Here is an 18,073-nt window from a genome sequence, read left to right on the forward strand (position 1 = left end):
GCATGAAGTGTCAGCCCCAACACACTCCTCTGACTCCAAGAGAGATGACTCATTCAGTTGTTTATTTTCAACTTGACCCCATCTTTCCTATAGGATCCAGTACTGCAGAGTTGCCACACCCACTCTCATAACAGCCCACCTCTCGTCCTCCTTCCTCCCAGCCTCTGGGAATTGAAGGGGATAAACCATCAAGTCAGAGAGCTGGGCAAAGGCCAAGGCTGATACCTTTCAAAAAAGAAAAACCAAACTACAAGGGCTAAGCTGCCCCACACAGTGAGTGAGGTGGACAATGTCCCCTTGACGATGGCCAAATGCATAAATCCGTAGCTTCTTGGGCTGAATCATTGTCCAAGATAAGGTGGCCAGCAATGCTGTGAGCTGGCTTCAACTTCTGCAAGGTCATGGGGCATCATCCATCTTGTGAAGGGTCCCCAGTAGGTTGGAGATGTGCAATGCCCAGCTGGATCAGGGTCCTGATGCCCTTGCCATAGCTCGAGCTCGCGCAGCTTTGGCCTCATCCTCCAGCTCATCTAGGAAACGCTCCTGGGACACTGAGTAGATGGTGTAACCATCTGCGAAGGTCGGTTAGGGAAACCACTTGGAAAAGGCACATTCCCTTTTCCTAGACTTGCTTCCACTACACTTGTTAATCTCTCACCCTCCCAAATCAGTGATTTGATCTTCTGCCCTCTGTTCTTCCGAGCCCTGACCCCGACTCCATTATTATTAATGAATTATATTAAAAGAGCACCTTAAAAATCACAAAGTAAGGTACATTAAATGTTTGGCTCAGCGTCAGATTTTCACAACTCAGCTTCTTTCTACCACCCCCCAACACTGCCCACTACGCGTCTCTGCCCGCTCCCCGCCTCCATATGCGGTCTCCCTGAATCTACAGTCCAGACGGATACAAATAGCTAACACCAGGGCCCCGATGCCCAGGCCGGTTACGATGTTCCGCGTCCGCCGCTGTGGCAGCGTCTTTTGCCACTGGGCAAGCTGAGCCTGCCGCATGAATTGCAACTGTGCGGGAGTCAGCTTCTCCCGAGTCGGGTCGATGCGCTGGGCCAGAGGGGCCTGGCCACTCTTAGCATCCAGAGGGTCACCAGGTCCGGGGGCCGCCATATTGCCGCTCCACTCTTCGCACTAGCGTGGCGCGGAGTTTGCTGGGAATAGCGGTCTTTGGCCGCCGCAGGGACCCCTGGGAGCTGTAGTCCGCGTTTTCTTCCACCAACAAAGCGCGGCTCTTGGCCTTAGGGGATGGGCGGGGGAGACGGGAAGATGCCGTGCTTTTTGATTGGCTGAGGGGCCCGCGGCCGTTGGCGCGGGAAAAGACTGGAGGGCTCGAGGCTGTGGTGGGAATTGGGTTTTCCTCAGACGTGAGGCGAGAGCAAGCACACAGAAAGCAAGAACGTATCCAGAGTGTGGCAGAAGACTCTGGAAAGAAGCTAAGGGGATCGGTTTATGGATCCAGTGAGCCATCTGGGTGTCCAAAAAGGTTTCTGAAAATGAACGGACCTGTGAGACCAAGATTGGCCTCTCTCAGCGAGTTTCAGTTTGGAGCTGTTGCTACAGAGACAATAGAAGACGCCCTGCTCCACTTGGCCCAGCAGAATGAGCAAGCAGTGCAGGAGTCTGCGGGATGGATGGGCAGCTTCAGGGAGACCCGCATCGTGGGTGTGAACGCAGGGCCAGGGAGCCGGGTTTAAGGGAGACCTGGGCGTCTGTCTTTGAGGCATCGACCTTGTGATTCAGTTTACTTTATTCAAATAAGTTACTGTGTGCCAGGTGCTGGGGATATAGTGATGAGCGTGCCACAACAGTACCCTACCCTCGATTTCCACATGTATAAAGATAAGGTGAAATAGAGATCTAGTCCCTGTTTTCAAACCACGTGTATAATCCTTGAAGAATATTAGGACAAACCTGCAAATACTTAGGCACAAGTATGGTTAAATAAATGATATAGTAGATAAAACTATGGGGATTGAAAGGAGCGATGGGGTGAGGTAGGGTTAAGAAGAATTAAAGGAGCCTCTGGGCATTGTGGCATTTGAAGTAGACCTTGAAGATGACATTTTGTTTGGTAAAAGAGGAACGGTGGTCAGCGTTTCTAGCATGAGAAAAACTATGGAAATAGAAGTAGACCTTGAAGGAAAGATGGCATTTTGGTTTGATAGATAGTAAAGGGAGTCAGCAATTCTAACATGAGTAAAGTTATGGAACTAGGGATGCTTAGAATAAGCGAGGATAAATGTAGTCCAGGTTGGCCAGAGCATTTGGGAAAGTAGTTGAAATCAAGATCAGACAGGTAGTTTGGAGACATTCAATGTGGAACTTCGATGCCAAGGGGAGGAGTTTATACTTGGCTTAATAGGAAAACAAGAAGGCATTGAAAGTTTAATACGGGTGTGATATGACTATAACCTTTGCCTTAGAAAAAATATTTTGGCTGTGATGTAAAGGATGGATTAGAGTAGTGAGAGATGGAAGGTAGATAGACCAGTAGAGTCTGTGTTTGTAGTTTAGGTAATAGGGCTGAGGGAGTTAAAGTGAGGATGGACTTAAAACATTTCAGAGGTAAAATATAGGGTTCCACAATGGATGAACTTAAGAAGTGAAGAAGGCAAAGATGTTTATGCCAAAGAGTTGAGCCTAGGAGACTGGGAATATAGTGGTGCCATTAAGGGAAACACATACGTTAAAAATAATAAAACAAAAGGAAGTGTGACTTTTGTTTGGGAAGGATAATTGCTTTGGTTTTGAATCTGCTGTTTCAGGTGCTTGTAAAACAGAGGAAGGTTTCTAGCAGGCTATTTAAAAAATCAGAACAGAGGTCAGAACTAGGGATAAAGATGTGGGAATTATCTCTGTAATGTTACTATTGAAACTGTGGCAGAGGATGAACTACTAGAAGGAGAAAAGAGAAGGTCAAGGACAATTCCTTGGGAAACATTTTGTGTTCAAAAAATTGAAGTAGGAAGAAGACCCATGAGGGAATAAAAGGAGTGGTTTGGGAGATAGGAATAGAACCAAGAGGTCTTTGGAAGCCAAGGGAAAGGTTTCAAGAAGGATGATGGTCAGCAGTTTCGGATGCTTCAGGGATATGAACAATGGGAATGAGAATGGCAAAAAGGCCGTGATATTTACCAATTTGGACATATTTTTTCACCTTTGAGACAATCCTTTCAACAAGTTGGATAAAGTAAAAGCCAAATTGTAGAACATTAGGAATTGAATGATGAAGTGGAAGCAGTAGGTGTAAGCCAGGTTTTCAAGAGATTAGATAAAGCCCTAACTTAGGATAGAGGGGGAGGGTCTTTTAGTTAAAAGTAAATCTGAGTATGTTTGTAAGTGCAGGAGGTGGAGCCAGCAAGGAAAAGGTATGCCCTCATCTATTCCACCTAACTCAAGCTCAGTTTTCTTGGCAAATAAAAATGGAAAATAGAAACGATTGCCTAAATAATTCAGACCAAAACCAAAACCAAACCAAATAACTATACACACGCAGAGAAAAATAAAAAATAAAAATAAAGCCTAAACTTCCACAAATGAAAGGACTGGCTAATAACACAATTATTCCAGGGTACTTTGCTTAATTGCTTAAACTAATCCTCTTCACTGGACACTGCTAGTAGGGCTTTATTTAGTCTCTGTAATGATAAAGTTTGTACATATACCTATGTGTAATGTGTGTTAAGCAGATTGTTATCTTGTGCTAACTTGACTTTTATAGTTTTTTTCTAAGGAAGTCAAATTTTCTTTGAAGACGTACTGTAATTTGATCGTATGTAGTTCTTTGCTGATCAGTGCTAAAAGTTCCCAGTTCTGCAGCTTTCTTTATTGAGAACTAACATTTACCCTTGTTTCCACCCTCTAATGATATTGCAAACTAAATAAAATTCTATCTGGGGTGGTTCTTTCAAAGAGAAACAGACAGTCTCAAGTCTTGCCAAGGTATCTTGCCCTTTCCACCTTCCCAGTGACTTCCCCACTGCCCAAATTGGGCTATGTTCCCTGATTTGGATGATGTTTTTTCAAAACAAGCCACTCCACTGTAACACACTTGCTCCTGGGGAGAGGCTCAGCTACCACACATTTACCCAACAAACTGGCGGTGGAGAGATGATGTCCAGCTGTAAGGTGAATCGTGTTTGTAAAGCAATGGGAGTTCTCCAGAGGGTGGTTACTAAACAAACAGTATTATAAAGAATATTAAAGCCCCAGGAGGGACCTTTCTGTTCCTGCCAACATTCCACTGCTAACAGAATATAGAGGTTAGGGTTTTTATTCATCCAAGAATCCCTCTTTAAGCTGGGGGTTCCCAGCATGGTGTAGAGGCCAATGAAACCAGCTGGTATGTTTGTGTGTAGCTGGCTAAGCCTTTTATCAGCTGAGACCCACAGGAAGGTTCCAGGGTCACTGAGGGGGCTTGGTAAGTCCAGTCTTTGGCACTCTGTTAGCCTCCTTTTCATGCCTCTGATCTGCCTATTGGCACCAAAAGGAACGAAGCTCAGCTTGGGTTGTTTCAGTCTCATCTTTCTCACCTCCTGCCCCTCTTCCCTCAGCCCCATCGTGGCTTTTACACAATGCCAAGAGTTCACAGAGTGGTTTTGGTTGCACCTTGTGAATTAGGTTCTTCTTTCCTGTTTTGGCAGAGTTTGTTTTTCTCCTGTCTGAACAATGGTGTCTGGAGAAATCTGTGAGCTACCAGGCTGTAGAAATCCTAGAAAGGTAAAGCTCTGTGCATAAGGCCTTTGTAAGTGGTACCTCTCAAAGTGGCTAATGTACCCAAGTCTTAAAATAAAAAACAGTACTAGGTGTCCCTTACCACGAGACCTGGTTTTGCATTCTCTATTGCAAATGTAAATTTATTGCTAGCAATTGCTACTGGAGAGGATAAGATTTAGCATACTTTGAAGCAGAAACTGCTTTTAATTTGAATGAGTGTGGATTGTTCACTCTCCCCTTCCCTTCTTTATAGGTTTATGGTTAAGCAGGCGGAGAATATCTGCAGACAAGCCACAATCCAGCTAAGAGATAAGACAGAACCTCAGAATTGGAGGGCTCTGAAAGAGCAGCTTTTCAACAAGTTTATCCTGCGTCTTGTGTCATGTGTTCAGCTGGCAAGCAAACTTTCTTTCCACCACAAGGTAAGGAGCTGGGGTTGCTCATGGGCACCTGAGTGTTAGAAAGAAACCAGTTCATCCGAAGGTGACTGTGAGAAACCTACTGCTAGACTAGGTGATACTACTCATGTGGAAATTCCAGAGTGCAATTATGCTTCCAAAGTATACCTCCCACGCACGCACACATGCATGCGCATGTGCACACACACAGTCACACAGAGGCAGTTATTAAGTAGCCTGAAGTTCTGTTCCCAAAGTAAAATTGCTGGACAGACGCCATTATTCATGCAGGTCACCTTTTCTCCCCTTGGACTCAAGGACAGTTTACATAAAATGTCTGAATTGCCAACATACCTATCAGTATTAAAGGCAAATATTACATTTATAAAGGATAAAACTTTTCCACTTCATTACCCAATGCCTGTGTAACAAAGCATTATTCATTCAACAAATATTTGTTGTCTTCTATGGCCGGATGCTGCACTAGGTGCCATGGCTGCAGCAGTAAAAATATTGTCTGTATTCTCAAGGAACTTATTATCCAATAAGAAAAGATACACAGGCAAATAATGTGGGAAAGTGTTCTGATTAGTGTAAATACAGAGGGCTATAAATGTACTTTTATCAGTTTTGGAGAGTGAAGGAAGTGTGTTTAGAGAAAATTACTTCTTGAAGGGGGGTGGGGTATGGAAAATGGGTTGATCCTAAGGGAAGAGAGGGGTTAAGGAAAGCAGAGAGAGAAGGGAGGGAAAAGGGAGATCCAGATACAGTAAACAGCATGTGGAGAGGCTTGCAGAGCATGGTGGGTCTGGGAAGTGCAAGTTCAGTATGACAAGCATTGAGTCAACGAGGGAATTACTGAGAGAAGATGATATGAAGGCATGGGCTGGATTGGGAAGGGCTTTGTATACTATGCCAAGACGTATGACTTTTACTCTGACACACTTTTCTCCCCCTCACTGTTTTGTTTTTCCTTGCTCAGATAATCAGCAACGTTACAGTCCTGAATTTCCTCCAGGCTCTAGGATATCTACACACTAAAGAAGAACTGCTGGAGTCAGAGCTTGATGTTTTGAAGTCTCTGAACTTCCAAATCAATCTGCCTACTCCCCTGGCATACGTGGAGATGCTCTTGGAGGTTCTAGGTACTTAAGTGTGTCGGGGACTGTGGGTTGGAGTCTTCCATGGAAGACAGTAAGGATGTACCCAGGAATTTGGGGGCAGTGGGCAGAACCCACCAATGAGGAACAGAAGGAAGCCTGTAATGACTGAGGAAAGGGCCCTCTCTGGTACCTGTCAGGGAAAGAAACTTAGGTCTCAGCACCTGGCTTCTGTTTTGACTCACTAGGTAATCTCTTAATGGATCAAGAGTTAATTTATAGAGAGGCATGAGATAAGAGGGGAAGAAGAAATACACTCTGATTGTATACAGTATGGCGATTTCTCTACCTTTCCCTTTGTCCTTTGAAATTGACCTCTGCAAAAGAAATTTTCTATGCAACCAGGAAGCACATTAGCAGCTCAACAGTTTTATGTTACATTAACAACTGTGATTATGATCAGAAAAGACCCGAATAATGCTCTTTATCATGCTCACACTCCATCTAGGATACAATGGCTGTTTAGTCCCAGCCACACAGCTGCACCCAACCTGCCTAACCCTGCTTGACCTCGTCTATCTTCTGCATGAACCCGTATACGAGAGCCTACTGAGGGCTTCAATTGAGAATTCCACACCCAGTCAGTTGCAAGGGTAAGGCAACTCCTTTAGTGCAGGCTCCTTCCAGAAACAGGGAATCTAGAAGGCAGCACGAGAACATGGTCATGGAATTGATCTAGCAAGGCATCCAGTCCACAGATAATCTCCACAGGTTATCTGGTTCAAATTAACATCTGGTATGTTGCTTGGATGCAGATGACTGAGCCCAATCAGCAAAACCCTAAATGCTTTTACTTTTAAATTTAAATGACTTCAAGTAATTATTTCCTAGTTCTTTCTTTATAGCTGTTTATAATTTGAGATTACTGGGCTGTTTCTGTAGGCACTTGGGAAAAAAGCCAGTCACAAGGTTGCAACTTGGACAAAAGTGTTTGATTACTGTCAAGTCAGAATGGTAAAAAGCCTCACAGTTACATTTGTTAGGGAGACAGATGGAACAACAAAAGGCCTATAAACCATTCAGACAGGAGGCTCATGTTTTAATCCCAGATGATCTGGTTGGGGGAGGGGTGCTGGGAGAAGGGTCAATTAGCTATTACTTGACCATTTCTTTCCATATTTAAAAAATCCAAATGAACAACATAAACAATTGAAGTTCCATGATCCTAAGATTTGGAAGATCAAATTTCATTCTAGCTCCAAAATTAATAATGGTTTTAATCATTCAGGGAAAAGTTTGCTTCAGTGAAGGAAGACTTCATGCTATTGGCGGTAGGAATCATTGCAGCAAGTGCTTTCATCCAAAACCATGAGTGTTGGAGCCAGGTACATACCACTGAGCAGGACCAACATGGTCAGAATTCATTTAATAGAAAGCATTCTCCCATTTGTTAAAGGAAAACGGAAGACAACCTATAAAACGTAAGTGCCAAGACCCAAGGTTAAAATGAATGAGCAGCAGGATTCGGGAAAGGGAAAACTAGGTTAGGACTGAAAAATGTTCTCCAGTTTTCCTCTTATGAAATTGGAAATGGAGGTCCAAGTTCAGCTTGTTCATTTCCCTTTATGTTCATTTCCTTTTATTAGACTTTCACATGATATCTCACTATCACGTGAAAGTCTAATAAATATATCCTCCCAAATAGAGAAAATGTCAAGGCTCAAATATCCCTCTCATATTTCACAAAACTTATCTCCAGTTGAGTGAAATGTCTAGCAGAAACTTTCCACACTAACACCATCAGGGCAAAGGTATCCTAATGTTATCTGGCTATTGGTAAACACTGGGATCTGGATTTAATCTTCTCAGTAAATCCAGAGAAAAGAAAAAATAATTTTTGGTTTGAGAGAACAGTTATTTGTCTATGCACTAAAACATGAGATGACTTAGTAATAAAAAAGTCTGTCTCTATTTTTGAAGGTTGTGGGGCATTTGCAGAGCATCACTGGCATTGCCTTGGAGAGCATTGCTGCCTTCTCTTACGCAATCCTGACTCACAGTGTAGGAGCCAACACTCCCGGGCGACAGCAGCCAATTCCTCCCCACCTGGTGGCCAGAACTCTGAGGGCTGCTGCTTCCTCCAACACATGAGACAGACTGAATCTGCCAAATATAAACAGCCTTCCATCACTGCACTCATCTCTGCCTTTGTTTACTTTAATACTCAGGATACAAAAGTTTCAAGTATCTTTTGAACTGTGTTTTGGATTCTAACTTTATGCTTATTGTTCTGCATCATAAAGAGTTAAGGTGGATAAACATGTGCTTTTTGTCATATCAGACTGGAAATGTGAAAAGCTGGGAGAGATAGAAATATGAGTAAAGTTGATTCACTTTTGTTTAACAAGATATTTATGCCTTTTCTTTAACTGTTCATTAACAGAGAACATCAGACATGAACATCAGTATTAACTAGGGGCTCAAAAACTGAGACCATCTGGGTAACTTTGACTGAGCAAGAAGACAGCCTATATATCCCTTAGTTTAACATCCCTGTTCTGTTTTTCAGATCTGCACAAATAGAGCTTTCTCTACAGCTATTTCCACTAGCCTTTTTTTTTTCCAGACTTTATTTATTTTTAGAGGGAGAGAGAAACATTGATGTGAGACAGAAACATCAACTGGTTGCCTCTCATATGCGCCCCAACCAGGGATTCAATCTGCAACCCAGGCATGTGCCCTGACTGGGAATCCAACCAGCAACCTTTCGCCTGGCAGGATGACGCCCAGCCAACTGAGCCACACCAGTCAGGGCTCCACTAGTCTTTTGAAAAAGTAACACTAACCCATCCCTAAACATGTTTCAACAGAATTTCCACATACTTGCACTTGAGCTCAATTCTCCCAAAATATGAAGTACTCTATTTTAGTTAAAGAAAAACCCAACAGTGCACCTTGGGCAGTTATTAGACTGCAGCAAATCTTTTATTACAAATAATTAAATCTCTCCATAAGGTCTCAAACACTATCAAACACCATTTTATGTCTCTAACACAGAGCAGAGCAGGCATTCGGTACTAGAACCAAGTGAGAAGTGTTAAATTTCAAGCTTCTGATCGCATCATATGGTGACCAAAGCTTGTATGTCATTTTCTCACGTTATCCTATTGTGTGTCTCATACATCTCATCGTCTCGTTGGAGACAAAAGTTTCTATTTAATATCGTTAAGTGCAGGAAGTTGAGAGAGATAAAATCCACTGAAAAACACATCAATTTCAATTCAACTCAGTTAAAAAAAAAAAAAAGCCAACTTAAATTAGTTGTTTTAAGGGGACAGAGGGAAAGAAAGGCATGGGGTTAAGAGTCAAAATGACAACAAAGGTTGGTCGCTATACATGGCATGTGTAGCTCTGGAAACTATTTGTCATATGATATTTTAAAGTGGCTTTTGTAGATTTTTTTTTTCTTTTTTGGTATTGTAAACATGTGCTGTTTAATAGTACCCGAATTTAATTTAAAATCTTTTTTTCAAACAAAACAAAATTTAAAGCCTTTAAGGCAAACAGCCCCCTAAGGAAAAAAGAAAGTCACTTATTATAAAACTGTGAGGACACCCAAGCCAGACCCCACTTAAGATTCGTCAGCATGAACTTGAGAGCTTTTGTCCACTGTTCCTCAGAGTTAAACTGGGTTTTGATGGAATAGGAGCCACCGCTGCCTCCTGTGTCTTCAATCTTGCCTTTTTCCACATCCATCCTGCAGATGCAGAGCTCATTAGTAACTGAGATCTGAGTTAAGTCAGTTCAGGCAAATGGGCAGGGACTTAATCATGGGACCATTCACGTCATTTTATCTATTAAAGAACTCTTGGCGAGCAACGGTAGTGTATTTTGGATTTGCTTGAAAGCCAAAAATCAAGAAGGCTGTCACAAGAGCCTCATTGTCAGTGTGGAGTACAGGGACAGGACACACACCCAAACAGATGACAAGCCTGGAGCAGAGGGTAAGCGAGGGTTACAGTACTCCTCACTGTTTTCCTAGGCATCCCTGGACTCATGGGGAGAGAAGGGAGGGAGAAGAAAAGAAAGGCTTTGTTTTGGGGTGATAGAAGCTGCTCAGCCTTACTCTCTTGAACTGAGGTCCCCATCCACCACTGGAAGCATTGCTGTATATTTCCAAGGGCTTAAGGAAAAACCTTCCTGAAATTGGAGAGCAGGCTTGAGCTCTGTGCCAAGAAAACCCCCAAACCACCTGAGACAGTCTTTTTCTCTAGGAGCCAGGTGGTCACATTCTGTCCTACTTGCAGTGCTGATCAGTCTTTGCCCATCAGTGTCATATGATTTTACACCATTATCTGCTTTCCCGCCAGTTACACTATGTTTTGCCTCCATTCTTACTATCCCTTCAATTCTGCTTGATTTGGTCCTGCTCTACGTTCATTCAGCATTGGGGGATACTGACCTGTAAGGAAGACAAAAGCGTGTCTCGCCTTTCTCAACCTCTTCTTTGAACTGCTGCACACAGTCCAGGAAAGCCACCATTGCATGGTCAAACTTGTTGTCCCAGAAAAACCGCAACCCCCCAGAACAGTATAACGGCAGTTCCTGCTCAAGAAGAAGAAATGGCTATGGGTATGGCACTAAGACAGGCTGTCAGAGATTGTTCCCAATCCTGTCAATCTTTCAAGTCATGTTCTTTCTGTATTCCACTAAAAACAGTAACCCTGGGCAAATAACAATGCACCTAGACCTGTTTTACTATCAATGGAAATGTATTAAACATCTACCTCACAGTGATTCCTTCCCCATCCAAAAGCACACATTCTCCTTTGATCTACCCATAACCTTCCTCAACAGACTGTAAAAAACTAATTTTCTCTATAGGACTCAAAGAGCTAACCCTAAACTAGAAAAGACATTGGCTCTTCATGAAATATCTCAGTCTGACGAGGAAACGGAATAATGCCATTATCAAAAGTAAATCATTTTGTTACGAGGTATAAGAATTCTGTATTCCAGTGAAAATGGAGCTTCCCAGAGTACCTTAGATTTGTCTGTCAGAGACTCCAGGTATGAATGGTTTCCATAGGGAACAAGTCGATACCTAAAAAGGAGATGCATACAGAGATGGATACAGGACACCTTCTAAAGTGATTACTGAGATATCAGAACCCAATGATTTTCAGAGTTCATCCTACCTCTCTTATTATTCCCACCCCTCTCTCACACCTCCCCACAGGCTCCATGTTTAAGATTTTGCTTACCGAACAAAGTACACTTATTATGTAATTATTTAGGGGCTTTTGTGGACAAATGTATGTTTTGGTTTAGATTTAAAAACAAAAACTAAAAATAGCTTGAGGAACACTAAAGTTCTGGAGTGGGTTGGGGACCACTGCCATGGTCATGCAGGTCAAGGGCTGCTTGATCAGTAGGAAGAGCACTATGGTGAGAGGAAAACCAGAAGCAGACAACCTCCACAGAGAGTCAACTCCCAGTCTGTTGGGAGCAAGGGTTTTAGCCATAGTGGAAAGCAATAGGAGGATGGAGATGCAAATTATATCAAAGACATAACAGAACCCTAAGAAAAGGCTACATTTCTTACCTCTGAAATTTCAGACCCATCTTATTGGCCAGGGCATGGAGCAGCAACACTGTCTGGCCCCAAGCAGCATTAATCTCATTCCATTCCACAGGAACACTGGGCAAGCGACCCAGTCTGAAGTTATTGATTGTGCCAAATTGTCCACTGTGCCTATAGAGGAAGGCAAAGGGCAGGGAAAAATAAGGGAGAACTTAAAACTTAGCAACTTCTGAGACTTCCTGCTCTCACCTAAAACCTAGGATAAATCTCTCTCCTTATCTCCAGATTCTTATACCTACTTGGTACTTTAAATACATGTCTAAAACATGAGTCATCTTTCCACCTGCTGCTCAGATGCCAAAGCAGAAACCTGGGCATCAACCTTGAATGCTCTATCTCAGCTCGCTCCCTGCAAGAAAGCACCAAACTGTTTGATTCTACCTCCTAAATCTCTCCAATCTGTCCACTTCTCCCCAACTCAATGCCACTACTCTATTTTCCTGTGTAGATTCCTACTAACAAAAATACTGCCCCCTTCCCTCAAGTCATTTCTCACATTGCAGGTCAAGTTATCACAAATGCGAACATAATTATTCACTTCCCTGCCTAGAATGCTTCAGTGGCTCTCGCTGCCTTTTGGATAAAGTCCAAATCCCTTCATGACACCTACAAGATACTTTAAGGACTGGTAACTCTCCAGTTTCATATCCTGTCAATCTCCCCTTTACACTTACTCTCCAGTCGCAATAAGTTCCTTTCAGTTCTCTGAGTTCTTTGCCCATGACATTCTCTCTGCCAGGAACAACCCCCCTTCCTCTGCAGACTTCTACTTCACATCTCAGCTTAAACATCAACCTCCTCTGAGGGGAACTTTCCATGTGACCTCCCCACATTGGGTGAAATGCCCTGTGTTCCCACAGCACCCTTGGTCACCATTATCACACTGTGTTACAACTGCCTATTACTTATCCATCTCTTCCATGAGACTGTAAGCAACTATAAGGTAAAATGCATACGGTTTGCTATTGTCATCCTAGAATAGTGCCTACCACACAGCAGATGCTCAACAGATACTAGTTAAATGGAGAAAACGCCAAATAAATTAATAAATAAATGATCCTAAAGGTAAGAAATCAGCTCCAGGCAGAGGACCAGAATTTAATGTGGCTGGAAGGCTCAGATCTTTCCCTTTCCTTGAAAAAGTATATGGCACTAAGTTCTAGAATTCCAATCCCCTGAATGTGCCTAGCCCATCACAAGGAATGAAAGAAACCTAGATGGGGTGAAAATAATATACAGTCCTACTTTGTGGGAGGTGGGCACCCTGGCTTAGTGGTCAACAGCTAAGGTCCAGATAGTGCTTCCCAGATGCTCCTCATCCTCCAGCCCTCATTACCAAATGTGGAAGGTTGCATTAAAGACGTTGGTTTTCTTCAGCTTGTCCAGCTGCATCTGGGCATAGCGCATCTGGTTTTCTACACTCTTCAGCTCATCATCCAGTTCCAGCTGTTGTCGTTTAAATTCACTGTATTCTCTCTGATACCTGTGAGCAGCCAAGATGGCCATTGAAGGCTGTTAGTTTGGGGGCTAAAATTTCTCTGTTATCACCCCCCTTAATGATTTATTCTTGGTGATTAAAGTTATATCTAGTTATAGCATCTCTTAGATTTGGCACAGATCCCACTGAAAGGAACATACTTGCCCCAGTTGTTTTGTCTGGGAAGGACAGGAATGCCTCAAATTCCAGCTGCCCGTATGCAAAAAAGTGAGATAAAAATGACTCTCCAAACTAGAGCCAAACACCTTTTGGATGGCTGATCTTTTCCAGAAGCAAGGTGAGTGGGTCAAGAGTGGCTTCTTCCATGGATTGGCTATAACTGAACTTCTATAACTTCACCTCTATATACTTATTGTCCTTTAAATAGTCAGTAAACACCATTTCCAATGGAACTTGTTATACCACTCCATGAAAAATTAACTTTTTGTTCTGTCCTTCACTTCCCCCATTTCAGTTAATGTGGACACTCTGTCTGCTCCAAATACAGAGGGTTCTCTCAGGTCAAGAGCACCAATGAAATTTCTGAGCTGAGAAAGAACAAATGTAGGCCAATATGTTCATCTTTCCAGAGGAAAATGCCAGTTGCAGTGCTGACTTACCCAAATGAGCCCAGTTCCATACAGCACAGAGCTTACTACAACCCTGGCTCTTCACTCTACTTAATCAACACACTTTTTCCATTTGATCATGCTGATCCTTCATACATAATCCTTCAAACAAACCTCTAGAAACAGGGCCTGGAAACAATATGCAGAATCCAGAGCAAACATGCTGCAGAAGGAGAGCTGGCTGCAGCTTACAAACTAATCAGATATATTCATCTAGAAGCCATTTCCCCTCCTGGAGATTTGAGGGCAGAAAATAGAAGAATAGGGTGATCACTCACTGAGCCTCCTCCTGATCCAGTCTCTCAGCCTCGGCCTGGACCTTTTCGAGATCTTCTGACACTATCTTACGGTTCTTTTCCACATCTTCCAACTCCTGAATCAGTCTCTCCTCCTCTAATGCCAGCTCCTTTAGTTCCATCTGTAGCTGTTCACTGTCGTCCTCATTCATTTGCTCTAAGATCTCCAGACAGCGTCTGCCAGGGACACAGAGTCTGCTTACCAGCAGTAACCTGTTATTCTGTTTACCTGAGTGGAGCATAGCTCTTGGGCAAGGGCCAGGCAGTCTCAGAACAGTGACAGTTCTGAGACCCAGACGTCACTTCCCAGGCCCTGGCTCTGGAGTCACTCACTTGTAGTTCTGACACTCATTTTCAGTGACATTGAGCTGAGTGTCCAGCTGGTCTAAAAGAGTATCTGTGCATTCCTCACACAGTGGGTGATCCACATCTGTCTGGCCTGACATGATGTCAAAAAGGTCCCCAGTGACCTGGAAGTGTGAGAGAGTCAGGGTAGGGCCTGCCCCTTGCTACCTGCCCAGACACCCACCTCTACCAGCCATGCCCACTAGCTGATGCTGGAATGAGGCCGACTTGCCTTCAGTCTTCGGCTGAGGTTCTCCATGGTTCCACCATCAGATGCCTCCCCAATCAGAGTGAAGCTGTTGGCACTTTCTGTAGACATCATCCTGCAGACAGCCCCCCGCCCATGGGCCACATGAGGGAGCAGAGAGGCCTCCTCCACCTACTGCCATGCCAGTGGCAGAGACTCTCAAGCACCAGCTGAGGGGCCTCAAGGTGCATACCCACTCTAGCCCGACTGACCTCCCAAGGGTACCTCTGTCCCAAGGGAAGGCCATGCTGGTCTTCCACAGGGGCACTCAGCACGAAGATTGGCCTGGATGGACTAAGGAGGGAGAGGGGGCATCAAAAACTGATCTGTGTGTGTCTATAACAGAAAAGGAAGGAGAATCTGGAAAGACCATTTTTTAATATTACACCCCTTGCCAGCCACCTTCACATGTATCAATAACTAAGAATCTGAACATCTAACATTTGCTACTTTTAAACTTTTCAAGGAGTCCATCTCTTTTATTAGTCAATCAGTCCCTTGACTCATCCCAATTACTTATCATGAGAGCTATTATCTCTTCCTATGTGTGAACGGCTGCAGGAAAAAGTTAGTACTGGAAGGTGATGGGCTAGTGTAAGGGAATGCATCTTTTCTGGAAGAGCCAAAAGACTAGGTAATCATTCATCTCTATCACCAGGTCTCAATTCTGGGTTCAGTTAAAATTCTACTAATCGTTGGCAAGGAGCAGGGGGCTGAGGAATAGTAGGCACCTGGCTGGGGGGATGAATCTGCGAGAGACACCATCCTGGCGAGTTTCAACAAATGGCTCCTGGGAAGGAAATAAAAAGGCATTAGAATTCTGACAGCTTAGAGGTAAAGTCTATTTCCCAAACAGCTTCAGAACTATTTGGCTTTACCCTTGACTGATAATCACAAGACTTGATAAACCACAGAGACTTAACAAATGAGTATTATATAGCTAATCCTTGGATACTAAGAAAGGACCCCTAGTATAGACACACCCCAAGTTCCATTTGATTTTTTGTGGGGAACATCATTTCCTAAGTATGTTTACTGAATTGCACGATAATTAAATATGCATTTTCTCACTTACTTAAGGGTAGGGATGAGATGCCCTAAATACCATGGCACAACAAAAAAGCCAGATCAGACTACAATGAAGTGTGCCGTAGCACAGAAAAAAGCAGGTAATTTCCATGTTTTCAATACTTTGAAATAATTTAATGTGATCAAAAACTTATGATAGCCCTGGCCAGTGTGGCTCAGAGGACTAAGCACCGGGCTGTGAATCAAAAGGCCGCTGGTTCAATTCCAAGTCAGGGCACAAGCCTGGATTGCAGGCCAGGTCTCCAGAAGGGGGAGTGTGAGGCAACCAACCTCATGCTAATGTTTGTCTCCTTCTCTTTCTCCCTTCCTTCTTCTCTCTCTAAAAATAAATAAAATCTTAAAAAACAAAACAAAAAAAAAACGTATGATATCTGTCCTTGGCAATGAAAATGATCACTGAAGTTATCATAGTTCTCCAACACTGACAATCCCTTCTCGCTATAGTAATCATATAATTCATTGCCCAAACCAAGATACTTTTGAGAATGGAGAGGACTGGATATTAATAATTACCTAAGACAACAGATGTAAACCAGGAATGCCCTTAGATGACCTGGATACATAGGTCATCCCATCTCGCACCTATAATAACTTACAATTCTGCTTCAGATAAAGAACCACTTCCCACATTTTTTAATGGATGCCTCATTCAGTAACCCTGTGACCTCAGGTGCACTTCTGTACCTCCAATGATCCACAGTGGTCTGATCATGTAGGATGTCTCTTATTAACCAGGGATCCCAAAAGTGTGTGGGCTACAGAAGCACCAAGTACCCTGCAGAAACTCGGTTGGCACTGTTTCCTACCTCTCCTGAGTTAGCCTCTTCCTCCTGGGTCTCTCCTGATTTCACCTGGGCTGTGGCAAGTAACGGAGCTAAGGGCAAGGAAAATATTGAGTCAAAATGCATGTAATGCACTTGGTATATGGTAAGTTCTCAGAAAATGCCTATATATAAAAATATATTCCTTTACTCTGAATCAGAAGGAGTAAAAAACTATGGACCTTTCCCTGCTACTATGGAAAGCTCTCCGAAGCACAGTGTCAGAACTCCTTTACATTCCAGATGAGAAAACAGGAAGCCAGAGATTGACTTTCTTAGGTCTACACGGGAGTCTGTGGCAGACTACACGGATAGACACACCTTAAGACCTATATCTCCAAAGCTGTCCTCTTTCAACGACTTTGACCACCCTCTTTGCAAGGGTCTCGCTGACCTGTGAGCTCCTGGATGGTGACACGGTCCAGGATCTTGAAGCTCGTGTCCAGTTTTAGGGGCTGGCTGCAGCGCTGGCACACGAAGCTCACCTGCATGGTGTTGCTGGACGTCTTAGATCCCTCCATTCCTAAGGCGATGGAGAGGAGGCGATGATAGGAAGAAGTGGCGCCCTTGAACCCCTGTTCCGGGGCTGCCACCAGCCTTGCTGGTGTTGTAAAGGTGGGAAATCCCGCCCACGCCGTTCCCTCTAGCACCGGTACGATATCAGGTGGACCTGCTTCCAGGGCAGTCCCGGCAAAGGCAGTTTACAGCCAAGTAAGGGAGGGACTCAATAGGGGCCCTCAGAGTTCCCAGGCTCCCTTCTAAGGTCGCGCGGTTCAGCCCTCGACGCTCTTCACCTCGGGGCCCGAAGCCCGCCACCCTGGTCCAGTCTACCGCGGGGGCACCGTGGCCTCGGGTCTGCACCGGAGCGAGGCCTCTAGAACTGCCATCGCCCAGTCTCCAGCTACTTCCCGGTCGGCCGGCGGAGGATTTCCGCCCTGACCGGACGTGACGCCACGACGGCTGCAGCTGCAGGAGGAGCCAGTGAGGTCTGTCCTGGTCCACCGGATTTCGGGCCGAACTGCGGCCCCTGGAGGCTCAGCCGGGAAACGCCGCCGGCGTTGGCGGGTGGGCGAAGGTTGCGAGAAGTGGAGGACCTAGGTGAGCGAGAACAAGGAATCTCCGCTATTCTCGAATTCAGTGACTTTTGTTCAGATTTACCACTTTTGAGAGGAACCACTTCAATTCTTTCTGCAGTATCAGTTTTAAAAGTTTCTTCTTGGGAGAGCTGGGCTTTCTTTCAAATGCCCCTGAGGGAGTGGTAGACACACTTGGAAGGGAGGTTAACTTTGTGTTTTA

General features: G+C 44.1%; 3 protein-coding genes across 3 annotated transcripts; 1 reads left to right on the top strand and 2 right to left on the bottom strand.

Annotated features, from left to right (window-relative positions):
* Nucleotides 1–43: 43 nt before the first annotated feature.
* On the bottom strand, nucleotides 44–1,165 carry COA3 (cytochrome c oxidase assembly factor 3). The gene is made up of 2 exons (XM_090291386.1): nucleotides 912–1,165; nucleotides 44–572 (listed from the first exon to the last, which is right to left on the bottom strand). Exons 1-2 carry the CDS (start codon nucleotides 1,123–1,125, stop codon nucleotides 466–468), a joined length of 321 nt encoding a protein of 106 aa, XP_090147512.1. The 5' UTR covers nucleotides 1,126–1,165; the 3' UTR covers nucleotides 44–465.
* Nucleotides 1,166–1,508: 343 nt separating this feature from the next.
* CNTD1 (cyclin N-terminal domain containing 1) lies at nucleotides 1,509–8,450 on the top strand. The gene is made up of 7 exons (XM_090292355.1): nucleotides 1,509–1,677; nucleotides 4,659–4,734; nucleotides 4,985–5,153; nucleotides 6,112–6,274; nucleotides 6,738–6,882; nucleotides 7,518–7,614; nucleotides 8,210–8,450. Exons 1-7 carry the CDS (start codon nucleotides 1,509–1,511, stop codon nucleotides 8,378–8,380), a joined length of 990 nt encoding a protein of 329 aa, XP_090148481.1. The 3' UTR covers nucleotides 8,381–8,450.
* Nucleotides 8,451–9,189: 739 nt separating this feature from the next.
* BECN1 (beclin 1) lies at nucleotides 9,190–17,721 on the bottom strand. The gene is made up of 13 exons (XM_090291254.1): nucleotides 17,572–17,721; nucleotides 17,172–17,300; nucleotides 16,763–16,830; nucleotides 15,599–15,657; nucleotides 15,093–15,161; nucleotides 14,853–14,943; nucleotides 14,609–14,745; nucleotides 14,258–14,452; nucleotides 13,210–13,356; nucleotides 11,835–11,984; nucleotides 11,273–11,333; nucleotides 10,692–10,834; nucleotides 9,190–9,986 (listed from the first exon to the last, which is right to left on the bottom strand). Exons 2-13 carry the CDS (start codon nucleotides 17,296–17,298, stop codon nucleotides 9,818–9,820), a joined length of 1,416 nt encoding a protein of 471 aa, XP_090147380.1. The 5' UTR covers nucleotides 17,299–17,300; nucleotides 17,572–17,721; the 3' UTR covers nucleotides 9,190–9,817.
* Nucleotides 17,722–18,073: the final 352 nt, after the last annotated feature.

This window comes from Furipterus horrens, unplaced genomic scaffold, assembly GCF_987537825.1.
Source record: "Furipterus horrens unplaced genomic scaffold, mFurHor1.1.pri manual_scaffold_11, whole genome shotgun sequence".
In the NCBI taxonomy this organism is placed as follows: Eukaryota; Metazoa; Chordata; class Mammalia; order Chiroptera; family Furipteridae; genus Furipterus; species Furipterus horrens.